This window comes from Salvelinus namaycush, chromosome 9, assembly GCF_016432855.1.
Source record: "Salvelinus namaycush isolate Seneca chromosome 9, SaNama_1.0, whole genome shotgun sequence".
Classification (NCBI taxonomy): Eukaryota; Metazoa; Chordata; class Actinopteri; order Salmoniformes; family Salmonidae; genus Salvelinus; species Salvelinus namaycush.
In genome coordinates this window covers 28,186,736-28,208,316 of record NC_052315.1, presented here as the reverse complement: position 1 = coordinate 28,208,316, position 21,581 = coordinate 28,186,736, and the positions used below count along the sequence as shown (strand labels likewise).

The 21,581-nt window shown below is 42.8% G+C and overlaps 1 protein-coding gene across 2 annotated transcripts in view; it reads right to left on the bottom strand.

Moving 5' to 3' along the window:
* LOC120053929 (myocyte-specific enhancer factor 2A-like) overlaps nucleotides 1–21,581 on the bottom strand; it is a 126,414-nt gene that overhangs the window by 8,140 nt on the left and 96,693 nt on the right. For both annotated transcript variants that reach the window (XM_039001244.1, XM_039001243.1), the window contains exon 6: nucleotides 18,731–18,944. In XM_039001244.1, coding sequence (XP_038857172.1) covers nucleotides 18,731–18,944 — 214 coding nt within the window. The remainder of the gene's footprint in view (nucleotides 1–18,730; nucleotides 18,945–21,581) is intronic.

Sequence of the window (21,581 nt, the reverse complement as noted above, 5' to 3'; positions counted from 1 at the left end):
ACATTTAGCTTTCATTTGAACGTAAGACAAAATAAACTTGTGCTTTCACTAGAATGAACCATAGAGCAAGTGAGGCAGATCTGACCAGACCTGACTGTCATTAAGCAAACACCAGAGGAACATGAGTCTCAGTGAGGGAAGAGAATACACATTAATGAGAAAAGATTAATGGGTGTGAATCAAGAGCCTCTAATAGATTAAGTGGAAAGGAGAGCAAATTATAATTAATGAGCCTGGACAAAAACTCTTTAGCGGGTGCTCTGGTATTGATTTGACTCAGGAAACAGAGAGCAGGGCCACAGTATGTGACAGATTACAGTACAGTCACTCACTCGGTAGTTGTTCCAAGAACGCCAATCCATATTTCACTTGGAGGTCCCCTTAACATAAAACAAATACAGTTTAGAATGCTTTTTAAAGGAAAAAACATACACATTGGAAGTGGTAATCTACTGGGAACACCTACGGCTTCCACGGTTGTCTAGAAATAAAGGAATAATATGTTCAAATAGACTCTTTTTGACACACAAACATCCCTTGTAATTGCTCTTCATGAGACTGTAACGCTCCAGCATTAATGAAAGAATCTGCACAACTTGCAGGCATATGGCACAACAGAGAGAAGAGTGACATCCCTTACATACTGACAAGCTCTCATTCTGAATGCTCAACAGAGTGGGAATAGAGAGAGCATGGCAAGAGTGGAACTGTGTGCAAAGCAGCCCTAATGCATTGAGCAGTGTGACTTTATCACATAAACAATTCTACATTAGAATGCTAATTAGGTGTACATATATATATATATAGTGGGGCAGAAACGTATTTAGTCAGCCACCAATTGTGCAAGTTCTCCCACTTAAAAAGATGAGAGAGGCCTGTAATTTTCATCATAGGTACACTTCAACTATGACAGACAAAATGAGAAAAAAAATCCAGAAAATCACATTGTAGGATTTTTTATGAATTAGAACACCTACTCATTCAAGAGTTTTTCTTTATTTTTACTATTTTCTACATTGTAGAATAATAGTGAAGACATCAAAACTATGAAATGGCACATATGGAATCATGTTGTAACCAAAAAAGTGTTAAACAAATCAAAATCTATTTTATATTTGAGATTCTTCAAATAGCCCCCCTTTGCCTTGATGACCACTCCAATACCTTGACTTTGTTGTCCTTAACTTCTTATGGCTGCAAGGGGCAGTATTGAGTAGCCAGTTAAATCGTGCCCATTTCAAATGGCCTCGTACTCAATTCTTGCTCGTACAATATGCATATTATTATTACTATTGGATAGAAAACACTCTAGTTTCTAAAACCGTTTGAATTATTTCTCTGAGTGAAACAGAACTCATTCTGCAGCACATTTCCTGACCAGGAAGTGGAATGTCAGAAATCGATGCTCTGTTCAACTTCCTGCCTATACATGGGCATGATACGTAAGAGTCTACGTACACTTCATACACCTTCCCCTGGTTGTCAAGAGGCGGTGAGAGAAGAAATTTAGTGTTTATCTTGGTCTGAGGTGGAATTAAAGCTCTTTGTATGACGTGACCGTCCATTTCCTGTTTCTGGAGCGCGCGAAAGGGGACATGGATTTGCCTTCTGTTTAGCTGTCGTTATGGACGACTAACATCTCCGGTTTAGATTTTATTTGATACATGTGACCATATCATCGTAAAGTATGTTTTTTCAATATAGTTTAATCAGATTATTGAAATTTTTTCGGGAGTTTTGCCGTGTTCCGTTCTCTGACTTTGTTGACGTTGGAGAGATCCGTGCCACTTGGCAAGTGCCCATGCTAAATCAAGAGGGAAATTTGCCGTTCCAGATCCAAACAACGACTGTTCTGGACAAAGGACACCTTGTCCAACATTCTGACGGAAGATCACCAAAAGTAAGAAACATTTTATGATGCTATTTCTAATATCTGTCGTGCATGTGAACTGGTCGTCGGCGCCCAAGTGTTTCTGGCTATTGTGGCTACGCTAATATAACGCTATATTGTGTTTTCGCTGTAAAACACTTGATAAATCGGAAATATTGTCTGGAATCACAAGATGCCTGTCTTTCAATTGCTGTACACTATGTATTTTTCAGAAATGTTTTATGATGAGTATTTAGTTATTTGGCGTTGGTGTCTGTAATTTTTCTGTCTGCTTTCGGTGCAATTTCTGACTGTAGCTGCAATGTAAACTATGATTTATACCTGAAATATGCAAATGTTTCTAACAAAACATATGCTATACAATAAATATGTTATCAGACTGTCATCTGATGAAGTTGTTTCTTGGTTAGTGGCTATTTATATCTTTATTTGGTCGAATTTGTGATAGCTACTGATGGAGTAAAAAACTGATGGAGTAAGAAAAGTGGTGTCTTTTGCTAACGTGGTTAGCTAATAGATTTACATATTCTGTCTTCCCTGTAAAACATTTTAAAAATCGGACATGTTGGCTTGATTCACAAGATGTGTACCTTTCATATGCTGTATTGGACTTGTTAATGTGTGAAAGTTAAATATTTAAAAAAAATATCTTTTGAATTTCGCGCCCTGCACTTGAGCTGGATGTTGTCATAAGTGTACCGGTGTCGGGCTGCACCCCAAACAGGTTAAGCCATTTTGCCACAACTTTGGAAGTATGCTTGTGGTCATTGTCCATTTGGAAGACCCATTTGCGACCAAGCTTTAACTTCCTGACTGATGTCTTGAGATATTGCTTCAATATATCCACATCATTTGTCTTCCTCATGATGCCATCTATTTTGTGAAGTGCACCAGTCACTCCTGCAGCAAAGCACCCCCACAACATGATGCTGCCACCCCCGTGCTTCACGGTTGGGATGGTGTTCTTCGGCTTGCAAGCCTCCCCCTTTTTCCTCCAAACATATCGATGGTCATTATGACCAAACAGTTATATTTTTGTTTCATCAGACCAGAGGACATTTTTTCAAATCTTTGTCTCCATGTGCAGTTGCAAACCGTAGTCTGGCTTTTCTATGGCGGTTTTGGAGCAGTGGCTTCTTCCTTCCTGAGCGGCCTTTCAGGTTATGTCGATATAGTACTCGTTTTACTGTGGATATAGATACCTTTGTACCTGTTTCCTCCAGCATCTTCACAATGTCCTTTGCTGTTGTTCTGGGATTGATTTGCACTTTTGGCACCAAAGTACGCTCATCTCTAGGAGACAGAATGTGTTTCCTTCCTGAGCGGTATGACGGCTGTGTGGTCCCATGGTGTTTATACTTGCGTACTATTGTTTGTACAGATGAACGTGGTACCTTCAGGTGTTTGGAAATTGCTCTCAAGGATGAACCAGACTTGTGGTGGTCTACAATTTTTGAGGTCCTGGCTGATTTCTTTTGATTTTCCCATGATGTCAAGCAAAGAGGCACTGAGTTTGAAGGTAGGCCTTGAAATACATCCACAAGTACACCTCCAATTGACTCAAATGATATCAATTAGCCTTTCAGAAGCTTCTAAAGCCATGACATAATTTTCTGGAATTTTCCAAGCTGTTTAAAGGCACAGTCAACTTAGTGTGTGTAAACTTCTGACCCACTGGAATTGTGATACAGTGAATTATAAGTTAAATAATCTGTCTGTAAACAATTGTTGGAAAAATGAATTGTGTCATGCACAAAGTAGATGTCCTAACCGACTTGCCAAAACTATAGTTTGTTAACAAGAAATTTTCTTGTTAAATTCTATCAAAAACCTCTCTATGAAAATATGTACTTAATATATATTTAAAAATAGCTAGAACAATTTTCCTGCAAAACCAAAATACTGTACTTTGTGAGTGAATATTCAGACCCTGACTCGCCTTTTGTCATGGTCACCAAGACCCAGGCTACTTTATGGAGCCCCCCCCGGGGCTCAAACATAATCTCAGTCCAATCTCCTTATCTATCATGATTCATGTCTGCAGAGCACTGGGACTGAGCCACTGCGAGACCTCTCCAGGAGGAATATTGGAGCCCTTTTTCCCCCTTATTTAAACACTGGCTTTTGTGCTCCTCATGTGCTCGATTACCCTCTCTGCCGAGCATCATTTACCCAAGTTAAACACTGTGTACATTTAGCACTGCCTGTAATGTTCTAAGGGTGAAATGAATGTATGAAAATAGAAAATCCCATTGTGGCTTAACGTAAGATGTGGTGCATTAACAGAAACACACTTTCATGTTTTTGTTTTAATATTATTATGTTCTCGGATTGAAAACAGGCTCATGTTCATTCTGAATCAATACATACTCAATTCCAATCAAATGACAAAGACCTCTAATGTATTTCCTTCACACTGCTGCAGAAAGGAAACTATGACAACGGCTCCAAAAAGCTACAGCTTTCCAGCTGCAGTACTTATGCTTCCACAATGTGGAAGAGAGAAATGCTAAGGTGCAATGAGATGTCATGTCCATGGACAAAATGATTATTTTGCACTTTGTCTGTGCATGTCAATATTAAGAGAGGTTTCTTTCCAAGGACAAGAGCTGGCATGACAGGTAGGATTAGTGTTCGGATCAGGGCCACCATTCCCGAGGCTTAATCATTGATCCTGAGCATTTCCCAGGACATTCTCCATGCTAGTAAGCTCTTCTTAGTAGAGATATCAAGCCACACCACCGAGGGAGAAAAGAGAGCAACCAGTACAAGACAGGAGCATTCCGTCTGCTTTGTCCAAAAGGCCTCTCTTCTCCCAATAGCTGCAGCTTGTGAAAAATCTGAGCTATGTAAGAAATGGCCATCTGACAGCAGCATTGAAGAGAGAGGTTTCTCTCCCAAGCAGTCTGTCTCTGCTGTTCCACCCAGTTTGGTACATACAACCCCACAACCTTACCGCTTACCCAGCACAGGGTCAGGGCTCCGAGCACTGCCAAAGACCAAATACAGACAGACCAAACATTTCACACAGCACTGACTCAGAGTATTCAATCACCTCACCAACCTCTGACTCAAACTTATACCCAGCATGTCTAGGCTTCTGTCACGATTCAGGACAGAATTACATTTAAGATCTATAGCTTTAAAGGGATACTTCGGGATTTTGGCAATGAACCCCTCTATCTACTTCCCCAGAGTCAGATGAATTCATGGATACCATTTGTATGTCTCTGCATCCTGTTGGAAGGAAGTTAGAGGTAGTTTCGCAAGCTGACGCTAACTAGCGTTGGTTACCATAGACTTCCAGTCATTGCGCTAACGCTAGTTAGCAATTCCGCTAATGATAATAAGAAACTTCCTTCAAACTCCACAGAGAGACATAAAAATGGTATCCACAAGATCATCTGGCAAAGTAGATAAAGGGCTTACATTTTTGTTTTTTTACCCCTTTTTCTCCACAATTTCGTGATATTCAATTGGTAGTTTACAGTCTTGTCCCAACTTCACTTCGGACTCGGGAGAGGCAAAGATCGAAAGCCATGCGTCCTCCGAAACACGACCCTGCCAAGCCGCACTGCTACTAGCTTAACCCAGAAGCCAGCCGCACCAATGTGTCGGAGGAAACACCGTCCAGCTGGCAACCAGCCACAAGAAGTCGCAAGAGAGCGATGGGACAAGGAAATCCCGGCCGGCCAAACCCTTCCCTAACCTGGACAATTGTGCGTCGCCTGCCTGGGATCGAACCCAGGTCTGCAGTGACACCTCAAGTGATGCAACATTTTTACATTTTTTATTTTACCTTTATTTAACTAGACAAGTCAGTTAAGAACAAAACTTATTTTCAATGACGGCCTAGGAACAGTGGGTTAACTGCCTTGTTCAGGGGATGATCACCGCATGTGTGGTTCCCACCGAGAACCATGGAGGAGGTGTGATGTTGTGGGGGTGCTTTGCTGGTGACAGTCTGTGATTTATTTAGAATTCAAGGCACAAGAAACTCAATTGCATCCTGTAGCTCTAACTCCAAAAAGATCTGGGACACTGTAAAGTCCATGGAGAATAAGAGCTCCTCCTCCCAGCTGCCCACTGCACTGAGGCTAGGAATAACTGTCACCACTGATAAATCCACGATAATCGAGAATTTCAATAAGCATTTCTCTACGGCTGGCCTGGCTATCCCAACCCCGGCCAACAGCTCCGCACCCCCCACAGCTACTTGCCCAAGCCTCCCCAGCTTCTCCTTCACCCAAATCCATATAGCAGATTTTCTGAAAGAGCTGCAAAACCTGGACCCGTACAAATCAGCTGGGCTAGACAATCTGGACCCTCTCTTTCTAAAATGATCCGCCGTCATTGTTGCAAACCCGATTACTAGTCTGTTCAACCTCTCTTTCATATCGTCCGAGACTCCTAAAGATTGGAAAGCTGCCGTGGTCATCCCCCTCTTCAAAGCGGATGATACTCTAGACCCAAACTGTTACAGACCTATATCCATCCTGCCCTGCCTTTCTAAAGTCTTCGAAAGCCAAGTTAACAAACAGATCACTGACCATTTCGAAAACCACCGTACCTTCTCTGCTGTGCAATCCGGTTTCCGAGCTGGTCATGGGTGCACCTCAGCCACGCTCAAGGTACTAAACGATATCATAACCTCCATCGATAAAAGACAGTACTGTGCAGCTGTCTTCATCGACCTGGCCAAGGCTTTCGACTCTGTCAATCACCGTATTCTTACAGACTCAACAGCCTTGGTTTCTCAAATGACTGCCTCGCCTGGTTCACCAACTACTTCTCAGATAGAGTTCAGTGTCTCAAATCGGAGGGCCTGTTTTCAGGACCTCTGGCAGTCTCTATGGAGGAACCACAGGGTTCAATACTCGGGCCCACTCTTTTCTCTGTATATATCAACGATGGCGCTCTTGCTGCGGGTGATTCCTTGATCCACCTCTACTAAGACAACACCATTCTGGATACATCTGGCCCTTCTTTGGACACTGTGTTAACAAACCTCCAAATGAGCTTCAATGCCATACAACACTCCTTCCGTGGCCTCCAACTGCTCTTAAATGCTAGTAAAACTAAATGCATGCTCTTCTAGCATCACTACTCTGGACGGTTCTGACTTAGAATATGTGGACAACTACAAATACCTAGGTATCTGGCTAGACTGTAAACTCTCCTTCCAGACTCATATTAAGCATCTACAATCCAAAATGAAATCTAGAATCGGCTTCCTATTTCGCAACAAAGCCTCCTTCACTCACGCTGCCAAACATACCCTTGTAAAACTGACTATCCTACCAATCCTCAACTTCGGCGATGTCATTTACAAAATAGAGCAAACTGAATGCATTCTATCACAGTGCAATCCGTTTTGTCACCAAAGCCCCATGTACCACCCACCACTGCGACCTGTATGCACTCGTCGGCTGGCCCTCGCTACATATTCGTTGCCAGACCCACTGGCTCCAGGTCATCTATAAGTCCTTGCTAGGTAAAGCTCCGCCTTATCTCAGCTCACTGGTCACCATAACAACACCCACCCACAGCACGCGCTCCAGCAGGTATATTTCACTGGTCACCGCCAAAGCCAATTCCTCCTTCGGCCGCCTTTCCTTATCGTTCTCTGCTGCCAATGACTGGAACGAATTGCAGAAATTGCTGAAGTTGGAGATTAATATTTCCCTCACTAACTTTAAGCATCGGCTATCTGAGCAGCTTACCGATTGCTGCAGCTGTACACAGCCCATCTGTAAATATCCCATCCAACTACATACCTCATCCCCATATTGTTTTTATTTACTTTTTTTTGCTCTTTTGCACTTGCAGTATTTCTACTTGCACATCACCATCTGCACATCTATCACTCCAGTGTTAATTTGCTAAATTGTAATTACTTCGCTACAATGGCCTATTTATTGCCTTACCTCCTTACTCCATTTGCACACACTGTATATAGATTTTTCTATTGTTATTGACTGTACTTTTGTTTATCCCACGTGTAACTCTGTGTTGTTGTTTTTTGTCGCAATGTGTTGCTTTATCTTGGCCAGGTCGCAGTTGTACATGAGAACTTGTTCTCAACTGGCCTACCTGGTTAAATTAAAGTGAAATATATATATTTTTTTTTTTTTGAGTCTCATAGCAAAGGGTCCGAATACTTTTGTAAATAAGGTATTTCAAAAACATTTCTAAAAACATGTTTTTGCTTAGTCATTATGGCCTATTGTGTGTATATTGATGAGGAAATTGTTTTTTTAAATCAATTTCAGAGTAACAAAATGTGGAAAAAGTCAAGTGGTCTGTCTCTAGTATTTAGTGCATTTGGAATGTATTCAGATCCCTTTTTCCATATTTTGTTACGTGACAGCCATATTCTAAAATTGATTAAATAAAACAATTTCCTCATTAATCTACACACAATACCCCATAATGACAAAGCAAAAACAGAAATAGCTTATTTACATAAGTATTCAGGCCCTTTGCTATGAGACTCAAAATTGAGCTCAGGTGCATCCTGTTTCCATTGATCATCCTTGAGATGTTTCCACAACTTGATTGGAGTCCACCTGTGCTATATTAAATTCATTGGACATTTTTTGGAAAGGCACACACCTGTGTATAAATAAGGTCCCACAGTTGACAGTGCATGTCAGAGCAAAAACCAAGCCATGAGGTCAAAGAAATTGTCCGTAAAGCTCCAAAACAGGATTGTGTTGAGGCACAGATCTAGCAAAGGGTACCAACATTTTTTCTCAGCATTGAAGGTCCCAAAGAACACAGTGGCCTCCATCATTCTTAAATGGAAGAAGTTTGGAACCACCAAGACTCTTCCTAGAGCTGGCCCGCCCGGCCAAACTGAGCAATTGGGGGAGAAGGGCCTTGGTCAGGGAGGTGACCAAGAACCCGATGGTCACTCTGACAGAGCTCCAGAGTTTCTCTGTGGAGATGGGAGAACCTTCTAGAAGGACAACCATCTCTGCAGCACCACTAATCAGGCCTTTATGGTAGAGTGGCCAGACAGAAGCCACTCCTCAGTAAAAGGCACATGACAGCCCACTTGGAGTTTGCCAAAAGGCACCTAAAGGACTCTCAGACCATGAGAAACAAGATTCTCTGCTCTGATGAAACCAAGATTGAACTCTTTTGCCTGAATGGCAAGCGTCACGTCTGGAGGAAGCCTGGCACCATTCCTACAGTGAAGCATGGTGGTGGCAGCATCATACTGTTGGGATGTTTTTCAGCGGCAGGGACTGGGAGACTAGTCAGGCTCAAGGGAAAGATGAACGGAGCAAAGTACAGAGAGATGCTCCAGAGCGCTCAGGACCTCAGACTGGGGCGAAGGTTCACTTTCCAACAGGACAACGACCCTAAGCACACAGCCAAGACAACGAAGGAGTGGCTTCGGGACAAGTCTCTGAATGTCCTTGAGTGGCCCAGCTAGAGCCCGGACCTGAACCCAATCTAACATCACTGGAGAGACGTAAAAATAGCTCTGCAGTGACGCTCCCCATCCAACCTGACAGAGCTTGAGAGGACCTGCAGAGAAGAATGGAAGAAACTCCCTAAATACAGGTGTGTCAAGCTTGTAGCGTCATACCCAAGAAGACTCGAGGCTGTAATCACTGCCAAAGGTGCTTCAACAAAGTACTGAGTAAAGGTTCTGAATACTTATGTAAATGTGATATTTCCGTTTTTATTTTTAATACATTTGCAAACATTTCTAAAAACGTGTTTTTGCTTTGTCATTATGGGGTATTGTATGTAGATTGTTGAGGGAAAAAACTATTGAATACATTTTAGAATAAGGCCGTAACGTAACAAAATGTGGTAAAAGTCAAGGGGTCTGAATACTTTCCGAATGCACTGTATATATATATAAAGCAATATAAAAATCAAAGTTTATTGGTCGCGTACACAGATTTACAGATTGTATCGCAGGTGCTTGTGTTTCTGACTAGGTATTCACTTTCACTTTCCCTAATATTGTATCATATGAGACACAGTGGTCTGCCTGGCAAGGAAAGTGGTTAATGTCCACCTGCCTCTGCCTCTCACAGAGCACATAGCAGCCATGACAGGCTGTCCGGTCATTGTGTACAAAAGACTTAGAGGGATGTCATGGCCGGAATAGCTCCAGGGTTCTGCTGGCCTTGGCATCTTGCAGGCTCTCTCCAGCCATATAAGGGCTGCCTTGTTACTTACTGGGAAAAACAGATGCACCTGTCAATAGGAGGAAGGAAACTGGAGGAGGGATGGTGGTATGGAGGTGTCAGTTTTAAAGGAAATGTTGTAAAGAGAATCAGCCGCCTCAACACTACCCTTTAGTATGTTAACTCTTTCAGACACAGACAAGTTCCTAATGAAGGAATAGCCCCTAAGAAAATATAGTGACTGTTGTCATCTCTAAACCCTTAACAAAACATGTTTGGAGCAACACAAAGTGAGCAGTCCATTGAGAACAAGAGACAGTCTTGTTCTGTACTATCCAGAAGGAACAGTTGGATGTGTGACCTTCCTGGTGTCCTTGGTGGTTTGATTGTGTGTTACTATAGCGGCGGGCCAGACATTAACAGCTGTCGCCATTTTTCTCGGTTACTGTACTCAACCATCTATTCCTCTTCTTTGGAAAAAATTGCCAAATAAAGACCTGTCCCTCTGGTCTTGGAGCCTTGGATGCATCATTACTCCAACATGTCTAGCTGCAGTCTGAATAACATACTGAACACTGTCAGGGTGTTGAGGATAGAAAAGAACATGCTGACATTCTGCTTGGTTGTCTTGCTATACAGTAAGGACAGTGTCCCATCACTCGAACCTGCATATGTGACCTCTTTCAGGAAACTAGCCGTATGTCGCGGATCACTACTTCACAGGAGAGCCATTTGAATGTGAACTTAAAAAAAAAATTATAATCAAAATATGTTTTTGGGCAGAAATGCCTTCTTGTACATGTGAACTTTCATGTGCGTTAATAACAAACTTGTATGCCAATCTGTAAATACGAATTACATTTTTAAATTACGAGCCTAGTTGGTTTAGCCACAGAAAAGACACAACCTTCCCGCTAGCTATGATTGGCTGAGATAATGAGTGGGCTGGACATGCCGAGAGATGAGTTTGGATTGGTCTGCCATATAGCACGCTTCTGTCTATTTGAGCTGGTCAGTATGTCTAGGTAATTCTCTCTAACGCACCTTTTTAAAAATGTATCATGTAGTAAAACTGCATAAGTGTTTTGAAATCAGTTGAATTCGAGTATGATAGCTAAGGAGATGGAGAAAACACCTGTCTCCGGATTACATCTTCAAATTAAGGGCAACCATGGCATCCGACAGGAGATCCATTCATGAATGATGTATATGGGTAAGATAGTCTAGCTAGCTACATTTTCAGATATTACACGTTTCTAATTTTGACAGAAAGTGGTTTCATTTAAAGTTAAAGTGTACTGTTAGCTAGCTAGCTAACATTAGCTGGCTGGCTCGCTATATAACGTTACGTGTATGATCTAATTATTCATATCTCAGAACCATTTGCTTGACTAGCTATATCCTAATGTTAGCTAGCTAACATTGAACCTGTTTGGTTCAGTTTGGTGCCTGCAGATTCATGCAGGGTAGTAATGTCATGAGTTGGGATTATGGTTCACTGTTTACCTAGCTAGCTAGCTACATGTCTTAACAAAAGACTCCACTATGCAAGTAACCACTTCGGGTGCGTTCGTAAATTCAGTCTGGTCATCTACTCAGATTTCAGAGCACTCTCGTCTGAGTGTGTCAGAGAGCAGAATAGCTGATGAATTTCCGAACGCTCAAAACCCGTTGAATATCGGCAAAAAAGGATAATTAAATTATTGCCAGCAGCACAGTTACAGTCACCAACGCTCTGGATAACATAACAGCCTAACGAGCTCTGCTAGGGCGAGTAATGTTCAGTGAGCTGTTCCCTCATTTGTGTCTGGAAGTAGATAGCAAGTTAGCTTGGGTGCTTGACGGCTGTTGTTAGTACATCTCCTTAAAGAGATGGGTGAGGATAAAGCTTAAGAGGGTGTGAATGATGGGTGTAGACAAAAAAGGGCTCTCCAATAGTAAAAATCAAATCAAATCAAATACACATTTTATTGGTCACATACACGTGTTTAGCAGATGTTATTGTGGGTGTTTCAAAAGGCTTGTGCTTCCAGTTCCGACAGTGCAGCAATATCTACAGTAACAAGTAGTATCTCACAATTTCACAACAAATACCTAATACACACAAATCTAAGTAAAGGAATGGAATTAAGAATATATGGATGAGCAATGTCAGAGCGGCATAGACTAAATACAGTAGATAGTATAGAACACAGTATATCCATATGAGATGAGTAATGCAAGATATGTACTATTAAAGTAACATTATTATTACAAATCAGCCAGGCTAGACAATCTGGACCCTCTCTTTCTAAAATTATCTGCCGAAATTTTTGCAACCCCTATTACTAGCCTGTTCAACCTCTCTTTCGTATTGTCTGAGATTCCCATAGATTGGAAAGCTGCCGCGGTCATCCCCCTCTTCAAAGAGGGAGACACTCTAGACGCAAACTGCTACAGACCGATATCTATCCTACCCTGCCTTTCTAAGGTTTTCGAAAGCCAAGTTAACAAACAGTTTACCGACCATTTCGAATCTCACCGTACCTTCTGCGCTATGCAATCTGGTTTCAGAGCTGGTCATGGGTGCACCTCAGCCACGCTCAAGGTCCTAAATGATATCAAAACCGCCATCGATAAGAGACATTAATGTGCAACCGTATTCATCGACCTAGCCAAGGCTTTCGACTCTGTCAATCACCACATTCTTATCGGCAGACTCAACAGCCTTGGTTTCTCAAATGACTGCTTCGCCTGGTTCACCAACTACTTCTGTGATAGAGTTCAGTGTGTCAAATCGGAGGGCCTGTTGTCCGGACCTCTGGCAGTCTCTATGGGGGTGTCACAGGGTTCAATTCTCGGGCCGACTCTTTTCTCTGTATACATCAATGATGTCGCTTTTGCTGCTGGTGATTCTCTGATCCACCTCTACGCAGACGACACCATTCTGTATACCTCTGGCCCTTCTTTAGACACTGTGTTAACTAACCTCCAGATGAGCTTCAATGCCATACAACTCTCCTTCCGTGGCCTCCAACTGCTCTTAAATGCAAGTAAAACTAAATGCATGCTCTTCAACCGATCGCTGCCCGCACCTGCCCGCCCGTCCAGCATCACTACTCTGGACGGTTCTGACTTAGAATATGTGGACAACTACAAATACCTAGGTGTCTGGTTAGACTGTAAACTCTCCTTCCAGACTCACATTAAGCATCTCCAATCCAAAATTACATCTAGAATCGGCTTCCTATTTCGCAACAAAGCATCCTCCATTCATGCTGCCAAACATACCCTCGTAAAACTGACCATCCTACCGATCCTCGACTTCGGCGATGTCATTTACAAAATAGCCTCCAACACTCTACTCAACAAACTGGATGCAGTCTATCACAGTGCCATTAGTTTTGTCACCAAAGCCCCATATACTACCCTCCACTGCGACCTGTATGCTCTCGTTGGCTGGCCCTCGCTTCATACTCGTCGCCAAACCCACTGGCTCCAGGTCATCTACAAGTCTCTGCTAGGTAAAGCCCCACCTTATCTCGGCTCACTGGTCACCATAGCAGCACCCACCCGTAGCACGCGCTCCAGTAGGTATATCTCACTGGTCACCCCCAAAGCCCATTCTTCCTTTGGCCGCCTTTCCTTCCAGTTCTCTGCTGCCAATGACTGGAACGAACTGCAAAAATCACTGAAGCTGGAGACTCCTATCTCCCTCACTAGCTTTAAGCAGCAGCTGTCAGAGCAGCTCACAGATCACTGCACCTGTACATAGCCCATCTGTAAATAGCCCATCCAACTACCTCATCCCCATACTGTAGGTATTTATTTATCTTGCTCTTTTGCACCCCACTATTTCTACTTGCACATTCATCTTCTGCACATCTACCATTCCAGTGTTTAATTGCTATATTGTAATTACTTCGCCACCATGGCCTGTTTATTGCCCTTGCTCCCTTATCCTACCTCATTTGCACACACTGTATATAGACTTTTTCTACTGTATTATTGACTGTATGTTTGTTTATTCCATGTGTAACTCTGTGTTGTTGTATGTGTCGAACTGCTTTGCTTTATCTTGGTCGGGTCGCAGTTGTAAATGAGAACTTGTTCTCAACTAGCCTACCTGGTTAAATAAAGTTGAAATAAAAAAAAATAAAAAAAAATGTAAGAGACTAGTGTTCCATTTATTAAAGTGGCCAATGATTTCAAGTCTGTGTATGTAGGCAGCAGCCTCTCTGTGCTAGTGATGGCTATTTAACAGTCTGATGGCCTTGAGATAGAAGCTGTTTTTCAGTCTATCGGTCCCAAATTTGATGCATCTGCACTGACCTCGCCTTCTGGATGACAGCAGGGTGAATAGGCAGTGGCTTGGGTGGTTGGTTTTGATTATCTTGTTGGCCTTCCTGTGACATCGGATGCTGTAGGTGTCCTGGAGGGCAAGTAGTTTGCCCCCCGTGAAGCGCTGTGCAGACCGCACCACTCTCTGGAGAGACCTGCGGTTGTGGGCGGTGCAGTTGCCGTAGCAGGCGATGATACAGGATGCTCTCAACTGTCCTTCTGTAAAAGTTTGTGAGGGTTTTAGGTGACACGCCAAATTTCTTCAGCCTCCTGAGGTTGAAGAGGAGCTGTTGCGCCTTCGTCACCACACTGTCTGGGTGGACCATTTCAGTTTGTCAGTGATATGTACGCCGAGGAACTTAAAAACTTTCCACCTTCTTCACTGCTGTCCCGTCGATAGGGGGGTGTTCCCTCTGCTGTTTCCTGAAGTCCACGATCATCTCCTTTGTTTTGTTGACGTTGAGTGAGCAGTTATTTTCCTGACACCACACTCCCAGAGCCCTCACCTCCTCCCTGTAGGTTGTCTCGTTATTGTTGGTAATCCAGCCTAATACTGTTGTGTCGTGTATTGTCACGCAGTCATGGATGAACAGGGAGTACAGGAGGGGGCTGAGCACTCACCCTTGTGGGGCCCCAGTGTTGAGGATCAGCAAAGTGGAGATGATGTTTCCTACCATCACCACCTGGGAGCGGCCCGTTAGGAAGTCCAGGACCCAAATGCACAGGGCGGGGTTCAGACCTAGGGCCGTGAGCTTAATGATGAGCTTGGAGGGTACTATGTTGTTGAATGCTGAGCTATAGTCAATGAACAGCATTCTTACATAGGTTTCCCTCTTGTGCAGATGGCATAGGCCAGCGTGTAGTATGATGGCGATTGCATTGTCTGTGGACCTATTGGGGCGGTAAGCAAATTGAAGTGGGTCTAGGGTGACAGGTAAGGTGGAGGTGATATGATCCTTGACTAGTCTCTCAAAGTACTTCATGATGACAGAAGTGAGTGCTACGGGGCGATAGTCATTTAGTTCAGTTTCTTTTGCATTCTTGAGTACAGGAACAATGGTGGCCATCTGGAAGTAAGTGGGGACAGCAGACTGGGATAGGGAATATGTCTGTAAACACACCAGTCAGCTGGTCTGCACTTGCTCTGAGGATGCGGCTAGGGATACCGTCTGGGCCAGCCACGGAGAAGGAGAGCCCACAGTCCTTGGTAGCTGGCTGCGTCGGTGCCACTTTGTTATCCTCAAAGCAGGCAAATAACGTGCTTAGCCTGTCCGGATGCAAGACATTGGTGTCCGCGACTTGGCTGGTTTTCCTTTTGTAGTCCGTGATTGTCTGTAGACCCTGCCACATACGTCTCGTGTCTGAGCCGTTGAATTACGACTCCACTTTGCCTCTATACTGATGTTTTGCCTCTTTGATTGCCTTGCGGAGGGAATGACTACTCTGTTTGTATTCTGCCATATTCCCAGTCACATTGCCATGGTTAAATAGTACCAAATCATTCAAAGGCCATTTTCTCAAAAGTGAGTTTACAAGTTTATCAACTTTCAAAGCAGAATGACTTTCCCATTGTTCCTCAACTGTACAGTCGTGGCCAAAAGTTTTGAGAATGCCACAAATATTAATTTCCACAAAGTTTGCTGCTTCAGTGTCTTTAGATATTTTTGTCAGATGTTACTATGGAATACTGAAGTATAATTACAAGCATTTCATAAGTGTCAAAGGCTTTTATTGACAATTAGATGAAGTTGATGCAAAGAGTCAATATTTGCAGTGTTGACCCTTCTTTTTCAAGACCTCTGCAATCCGCCCTGGCATGCTGTCAATTAACTTCAGGGCCACGTCCTGACTGATTGCAGCCCATTCTTAAATAATCAATGCTTGGAGTTTGTCAGAATTTGTGGGTTTTTGTTTGTCAACCCACCTCTTGAGGATTGACCACAAGTTCTCAATGGGATTAAGGCCTGGGGAGTTTCCTGGCCATGGACCCAAAATATCGATGTCTTGTTCTCCGAGCCACTTAGTTATCAATTTTGCCTTATGGCAAGGTGCTCCATCATGCTAGAAAAGGCATTGTTCGTCACCAAACTGTTCCTGGATGGTTGGGAGAAGTTGCTCTCGGAGGATGTGTTGGTACCATTCTTTATTCATGGCTGTGTTCTAGGCAAAATTGTGAGTGAGCCCACTCCCTTGGCTGAGAAGCAACCCCACACATGAATGGTCTCAGGATGCTTTACTGTTTGCATGACACAGGACTGATGGTAGCGCTCACCTTGTCTTCTCCGGACAAGCTTTTTTCCGGATGCCCCAAACAATCGGAAAGGGGATTCATCAGAGAAAATGACTTTACCCCAGTCCTCAGCAGTCCAATCCCTGTACCTTTTGCAGAATATCAGTCTGTCCCTGATGTTTTTCCTGGAGAGAAGTGGCTTCTTTGCTGCCCTTCTTGACACCAGGCCATCCTCCAAAAGTATTTGCCTCACTGTGCGTGCAGATGCACTCACACCTGCCTGCTACCATTCCTGAGCAAGCTCTGTACTGGTGGTGCCCCGATCCCGCAGCTGAATCAACTTTAGGAGGCTGTCCTGGCGCTTGCTGGCCTTTCTTGGGCGCCCTGAAGCCTTCTTCACAACAATTGAACCACTCTCGTTGAAGATCTTGATGATTCGATAAATGGTTGATTTAGGTATAATCTTACTGGCAGCAATATCCTTGCCTGTGAATACCTTTTTGTGCAAAGCAATGATGGCGGCACGTGTTTCCTTGCAGGTAAACATGGTTGACAGAGGAAGAACAATGATTCCAAGCAACACCCTCTTTTTGAAGCTTCCAGTCTGTTATTCGAACTCAATCAGCATGACAGAGTGATCTCCAGCCTTGTCCTCGTCAACACTCACACCTGTGTTAACGAGAGAATCACTGACATGATGTCAGCTGGTCCTTTTGTGGCAGGGCTGAAATGGAGTGGAAATGTTTTTGGGAGATTCAGTTTATTTGCATGGCAAAGAGTGACTGCAATAAATTGCAATTCATCTGATCACTCTTCATAACATTCTGGAGTATATGCAAATTGCCATCATACAAACTGAGGCAGCAGACCTTGTGAAAATTAATATTTGTGTCATTCTCAAAACTTCTGGCCACGACTGTAGTGTATGATATACCATTTTGAGTCTATACTTTTACCCAATATAAAACACACAATTTCAGATTTTGCTACATAAGACTGATTTGAGCCGGTCGAAAACGCTCCACTATTTCCTGGTTGCTAAAATTCTAATAGTTTGACTAATTTCAGTTTGTGGCAAAACAAGCAATGTATAGTGTAGAGAATCATTTTACCATCTAAACTGCTAAGAGAATTTTTTTAAATAACTAAAAATATTGTATTTTCAGCGAAATGAAGTTGGAGTACAAAACCAAAAGTAAAAGACACAAAAACTAAACTTAAGAATGGAAGAATAGAAATAGCGCATATAGAAAATATATACCACGTCTTAGACTTGCTTTCAATGAGAATGACAGATCTATAACTTAACATTTCTATGGGAATTTGGTCAGGTCAGCCAAAAAGTTACATATTGCAGCTTTAATGTTCCCAATACTCACATACAGACAACAAATACAGTCCCCTCGCATGCAATGAAGTGTGCCAAGAAGCATGGAATGACCAACTGAAACTGACAAGAGAGGCCTTTGACCATGTCGTAGGAAAATGTATGCAGCCGGTTGAGTTGAGGGCCTGTCGGGCAGAGCAACAGTGAACTAATCAGTACCTCCTGAGGACATACTTTTCCGGCTGGGCTGGGGCCCACGCCAGGTCTGTCCTTCCCAGCATGCCAGCTAATAAGATGCATGAAATTATATGATTAACCATCTGCATCCTTCAGCTGGGAGCCAGGGATCAGCCTGGATACAGCACTCAATCCTTCCAAAGAAGCTGGACTCATGCTCCAGAATACATGGAATGTAGAATTCTTACTCATCTTTTTGTCAAGCAAAACCTTTTGTGGAAGGTAATAAGTAGCCCACAGACCACCTCGCATACTCAACATCATCGATATATGTCGAGTTTCCTTGTAGGCCTATTTGGTGGGGAAACTGTGAAGCCAGCTGTATAGCCTATTGCCTGTTTCTGTTTATTAAAAAATGTGAAACAATGTTGTGTCTGTTTGCTGCTTTTCATTAAATCATGCATAGCTGTTCTTTATATAACCTAAAATAAATGTGTTCATATGTGACTTTCAGGAAACTAGGCGTATGTCGTGCATCACTAGTTCATAGGAGAAGTACATACATAGTTACTACCATGTACGTACTATTGTCAGGTGTAGTGAAAACAACAGTGAGGTGTAGTGGTACTGACCCGCATTGCCTTGAGTGGGGGGCCTCTGCTGACCCCCGCTCCTGTGTAAGGAGGCCTGAGGGGGGGAGAGCATCCCGCTGTCACTCAGAGAGGCTGCGGCCTGAGCCAGGGCCTGGCTGCTCATGGATCCTCCTGGGTTGTAGGACATAGTATTCTGGTTGGAGACTGGCACTGCCACATGCATGGGGAAGTTCTGCTGGGGCAGCGCTGTGGGCTACAGGAGGGAAACACAGAGACATGAAGAGAATCAAAGACCTGGCGCTGGGCTGAGGGTCACACGGGGAAGGAGACGGCAGAGATGACATCTGTGATGGTGCCACATCAATCACATTGGTATGGTTAACAGAGCAGTCATATTAACTAATGGCAATGTTCCAAATCTAGGTTGATTGGATGCCTGTATAATTTATAAATACTAATGTATAAAATGTACAGATGACAACTATATTTCTGTAAATGCACAAAACAATAATTTTGCTATTTAAAAAACATTACAGATCAAAACATGCACAATAGCAAGTGTCTTGTACCAGGTGTTCAGACTTGCATTGTAATAGTCAGCACTGCAGATCATCAACGTTTCTTATTTTATTCCAGGTAGTCTAATTGTGTTATTTCCCAAAATATACAGTTGAAGTCGGAAGTTTACATACACTTAGGTTGGAGTCATTAAAACTCGTTTTTCAACCACTCCGGATATAGTTTTCACAAGTCGGTTAGGACGTCTACTTTGTGCATGACACAAGTCATTTTTCCAACAATTGTTTACAGACAGATTATTTAACTTATAATTCACCGTATCACAATTCCAGTGGGTCAGAAGTTTACATACACTAAGTTGACTGTGCCTTTAAACAGCTTGGAAAATTCCAGAAATGGCTTTAGAAGCTTCTGATAGGCTAATTGACATAATTTGAGTCAATTGGAGGTGTATCTGTGGATTTATTTCAAGGCCTACCTTCAAACTCAGTGCCTCATTGCTTGACATCATGGGAAAATCAAAAGAAATCAGCCAAAAAATTGTTGACCTTCACAAGTCTGGTTCATCCTTGGGAGCAATTTCCAAACGCCTGACGGTACCACGTTCATCTGTACAAGCAATAGTACGCAAGTATAAACACCATGGGACCACGCAGCCATCATACCGCTCAGGAAGGAGAAGCATTCTGTCTCCTAGAGATGAGCGTACTTTGGTGCGAAAAGTGCAAATCAATCACAGAACAACAGCAAAGGACCTTGTGAAGATGCTGGAGGAAACAGGTACAAAAGTATCTATATCCACAGTAAAACTAATCCTATATCGACATAACCTGAAAGGCCGCTCAGCAAGGAAGAAGCCACTGCTCCAAAACCGCCATAAAAAAAGCCAGACCGGTTTGCAACTGCACATGGGCACAAAGATCATACTTTTTCGAGAAATTTCCTCTGGTCTGATGAAACAAAAATGGCCATAATGGCCATAAAGACCATTGTTATGTTTGGAGAAAATAGGGGGATGCTTGCAAGCCGAAGAACACTATCCCAAGCGTGAAGCACGGGGATGGCAGCATCATGTTGTGGGGGTGCTTTGCTGCAGGAGGGACTGGTGGACTTCACAAAATAGATGGCATCATGAGGAAGAAAAATGATGTGGAGCTATTGAAGAAACATCTCAAAGCATCAGTCAGGAAGTTAAAGCTTGGTCGCAAATGAGTCTTCCAAATGGAGAATGACTCCAAGCATACTTCCAAAGTTGTGGTAAAATGGCTTAAGGACAACAAAGTCAAGGTATTGGAGTGGCCATCACAAAGCCCTGACCTCAATCCTATAGAAAAGTTATGGGCAGAACTGAAAAAGTGTATGCGAGCAAGGATACACAATGTAATCAAACCTGACTCAGTTACACCAGCTCTGTCAGGAGGAATTCACCCAACTTATTGTGGGAAGCTTGTGGAAGGCTACCCGAAACGTTTGACTCAAGTTAAACAATTTAAAGGTAATGCTACCAAATACTAATTAAGTGTATGTAAACTTCTGACCCACTGGGAATGTGATGAAATAAATAAAAGCTGAAATAAATCATTCTCTCTACTATTATTCTGACATTTCACATTCTTAAAATAAAGTGGTGATCCTAACTGACCTAAAACAGATAATTTTTACGAGGATTACATGTCAGGAATTGTGAAAAACTGAGTTTAAATGTATTTGGCTAAGTTGTATGTAAACTTCCGACTTGCATTTTGGATCAAAACTGCATGTCAGTGCAGTGCAGTGCTGACAATCCAAATAGTTTGTGAGAGTAACTGGTGACAGTGAGACCACTCCATTCACAGCATAGTCCAGTGAGGCAGTCAGTTAGTGATATTATTAGTGTGTTAATTGCAAACAATGGTGCTCTCCATGTCAGAATTAGAGAGAAAACAACAGTTGAAGCACTATACTTTATGCAGGATTCTATGATTGCCACCCGCAATAAGATCACTATTGTCTTAAGGTAAAGCTCTGTGTAATTCCAGGGTACTTTGGTAACCTCCAGTCTGATAGTAGCTTGATGAAAGAGTGGAAAATAAACAGTGATAGTCCACTGATGTTGTGATTTGGCGAATACTTATTGAATTGCCCACGTGAATGGAGGACCCACCAAGATGAGAAACCAGGAGAGATCATACAATGAGCAAAGGGGGGGGAAGATAAAAAAAACGAATAAAAAATTATCCTCCCCCTCGCCAAATGATCCAGGCACTGAAAGAGATTCAATTTCTCGATCTGCTTGGGGGTGAAAATTGGGTTTTGGGAAAAAACACATAAATCACCAAAGCTACAGAACCAGTCAATATTTAAGCCAGTGGAGGAATCTTGCCCTTTTTTT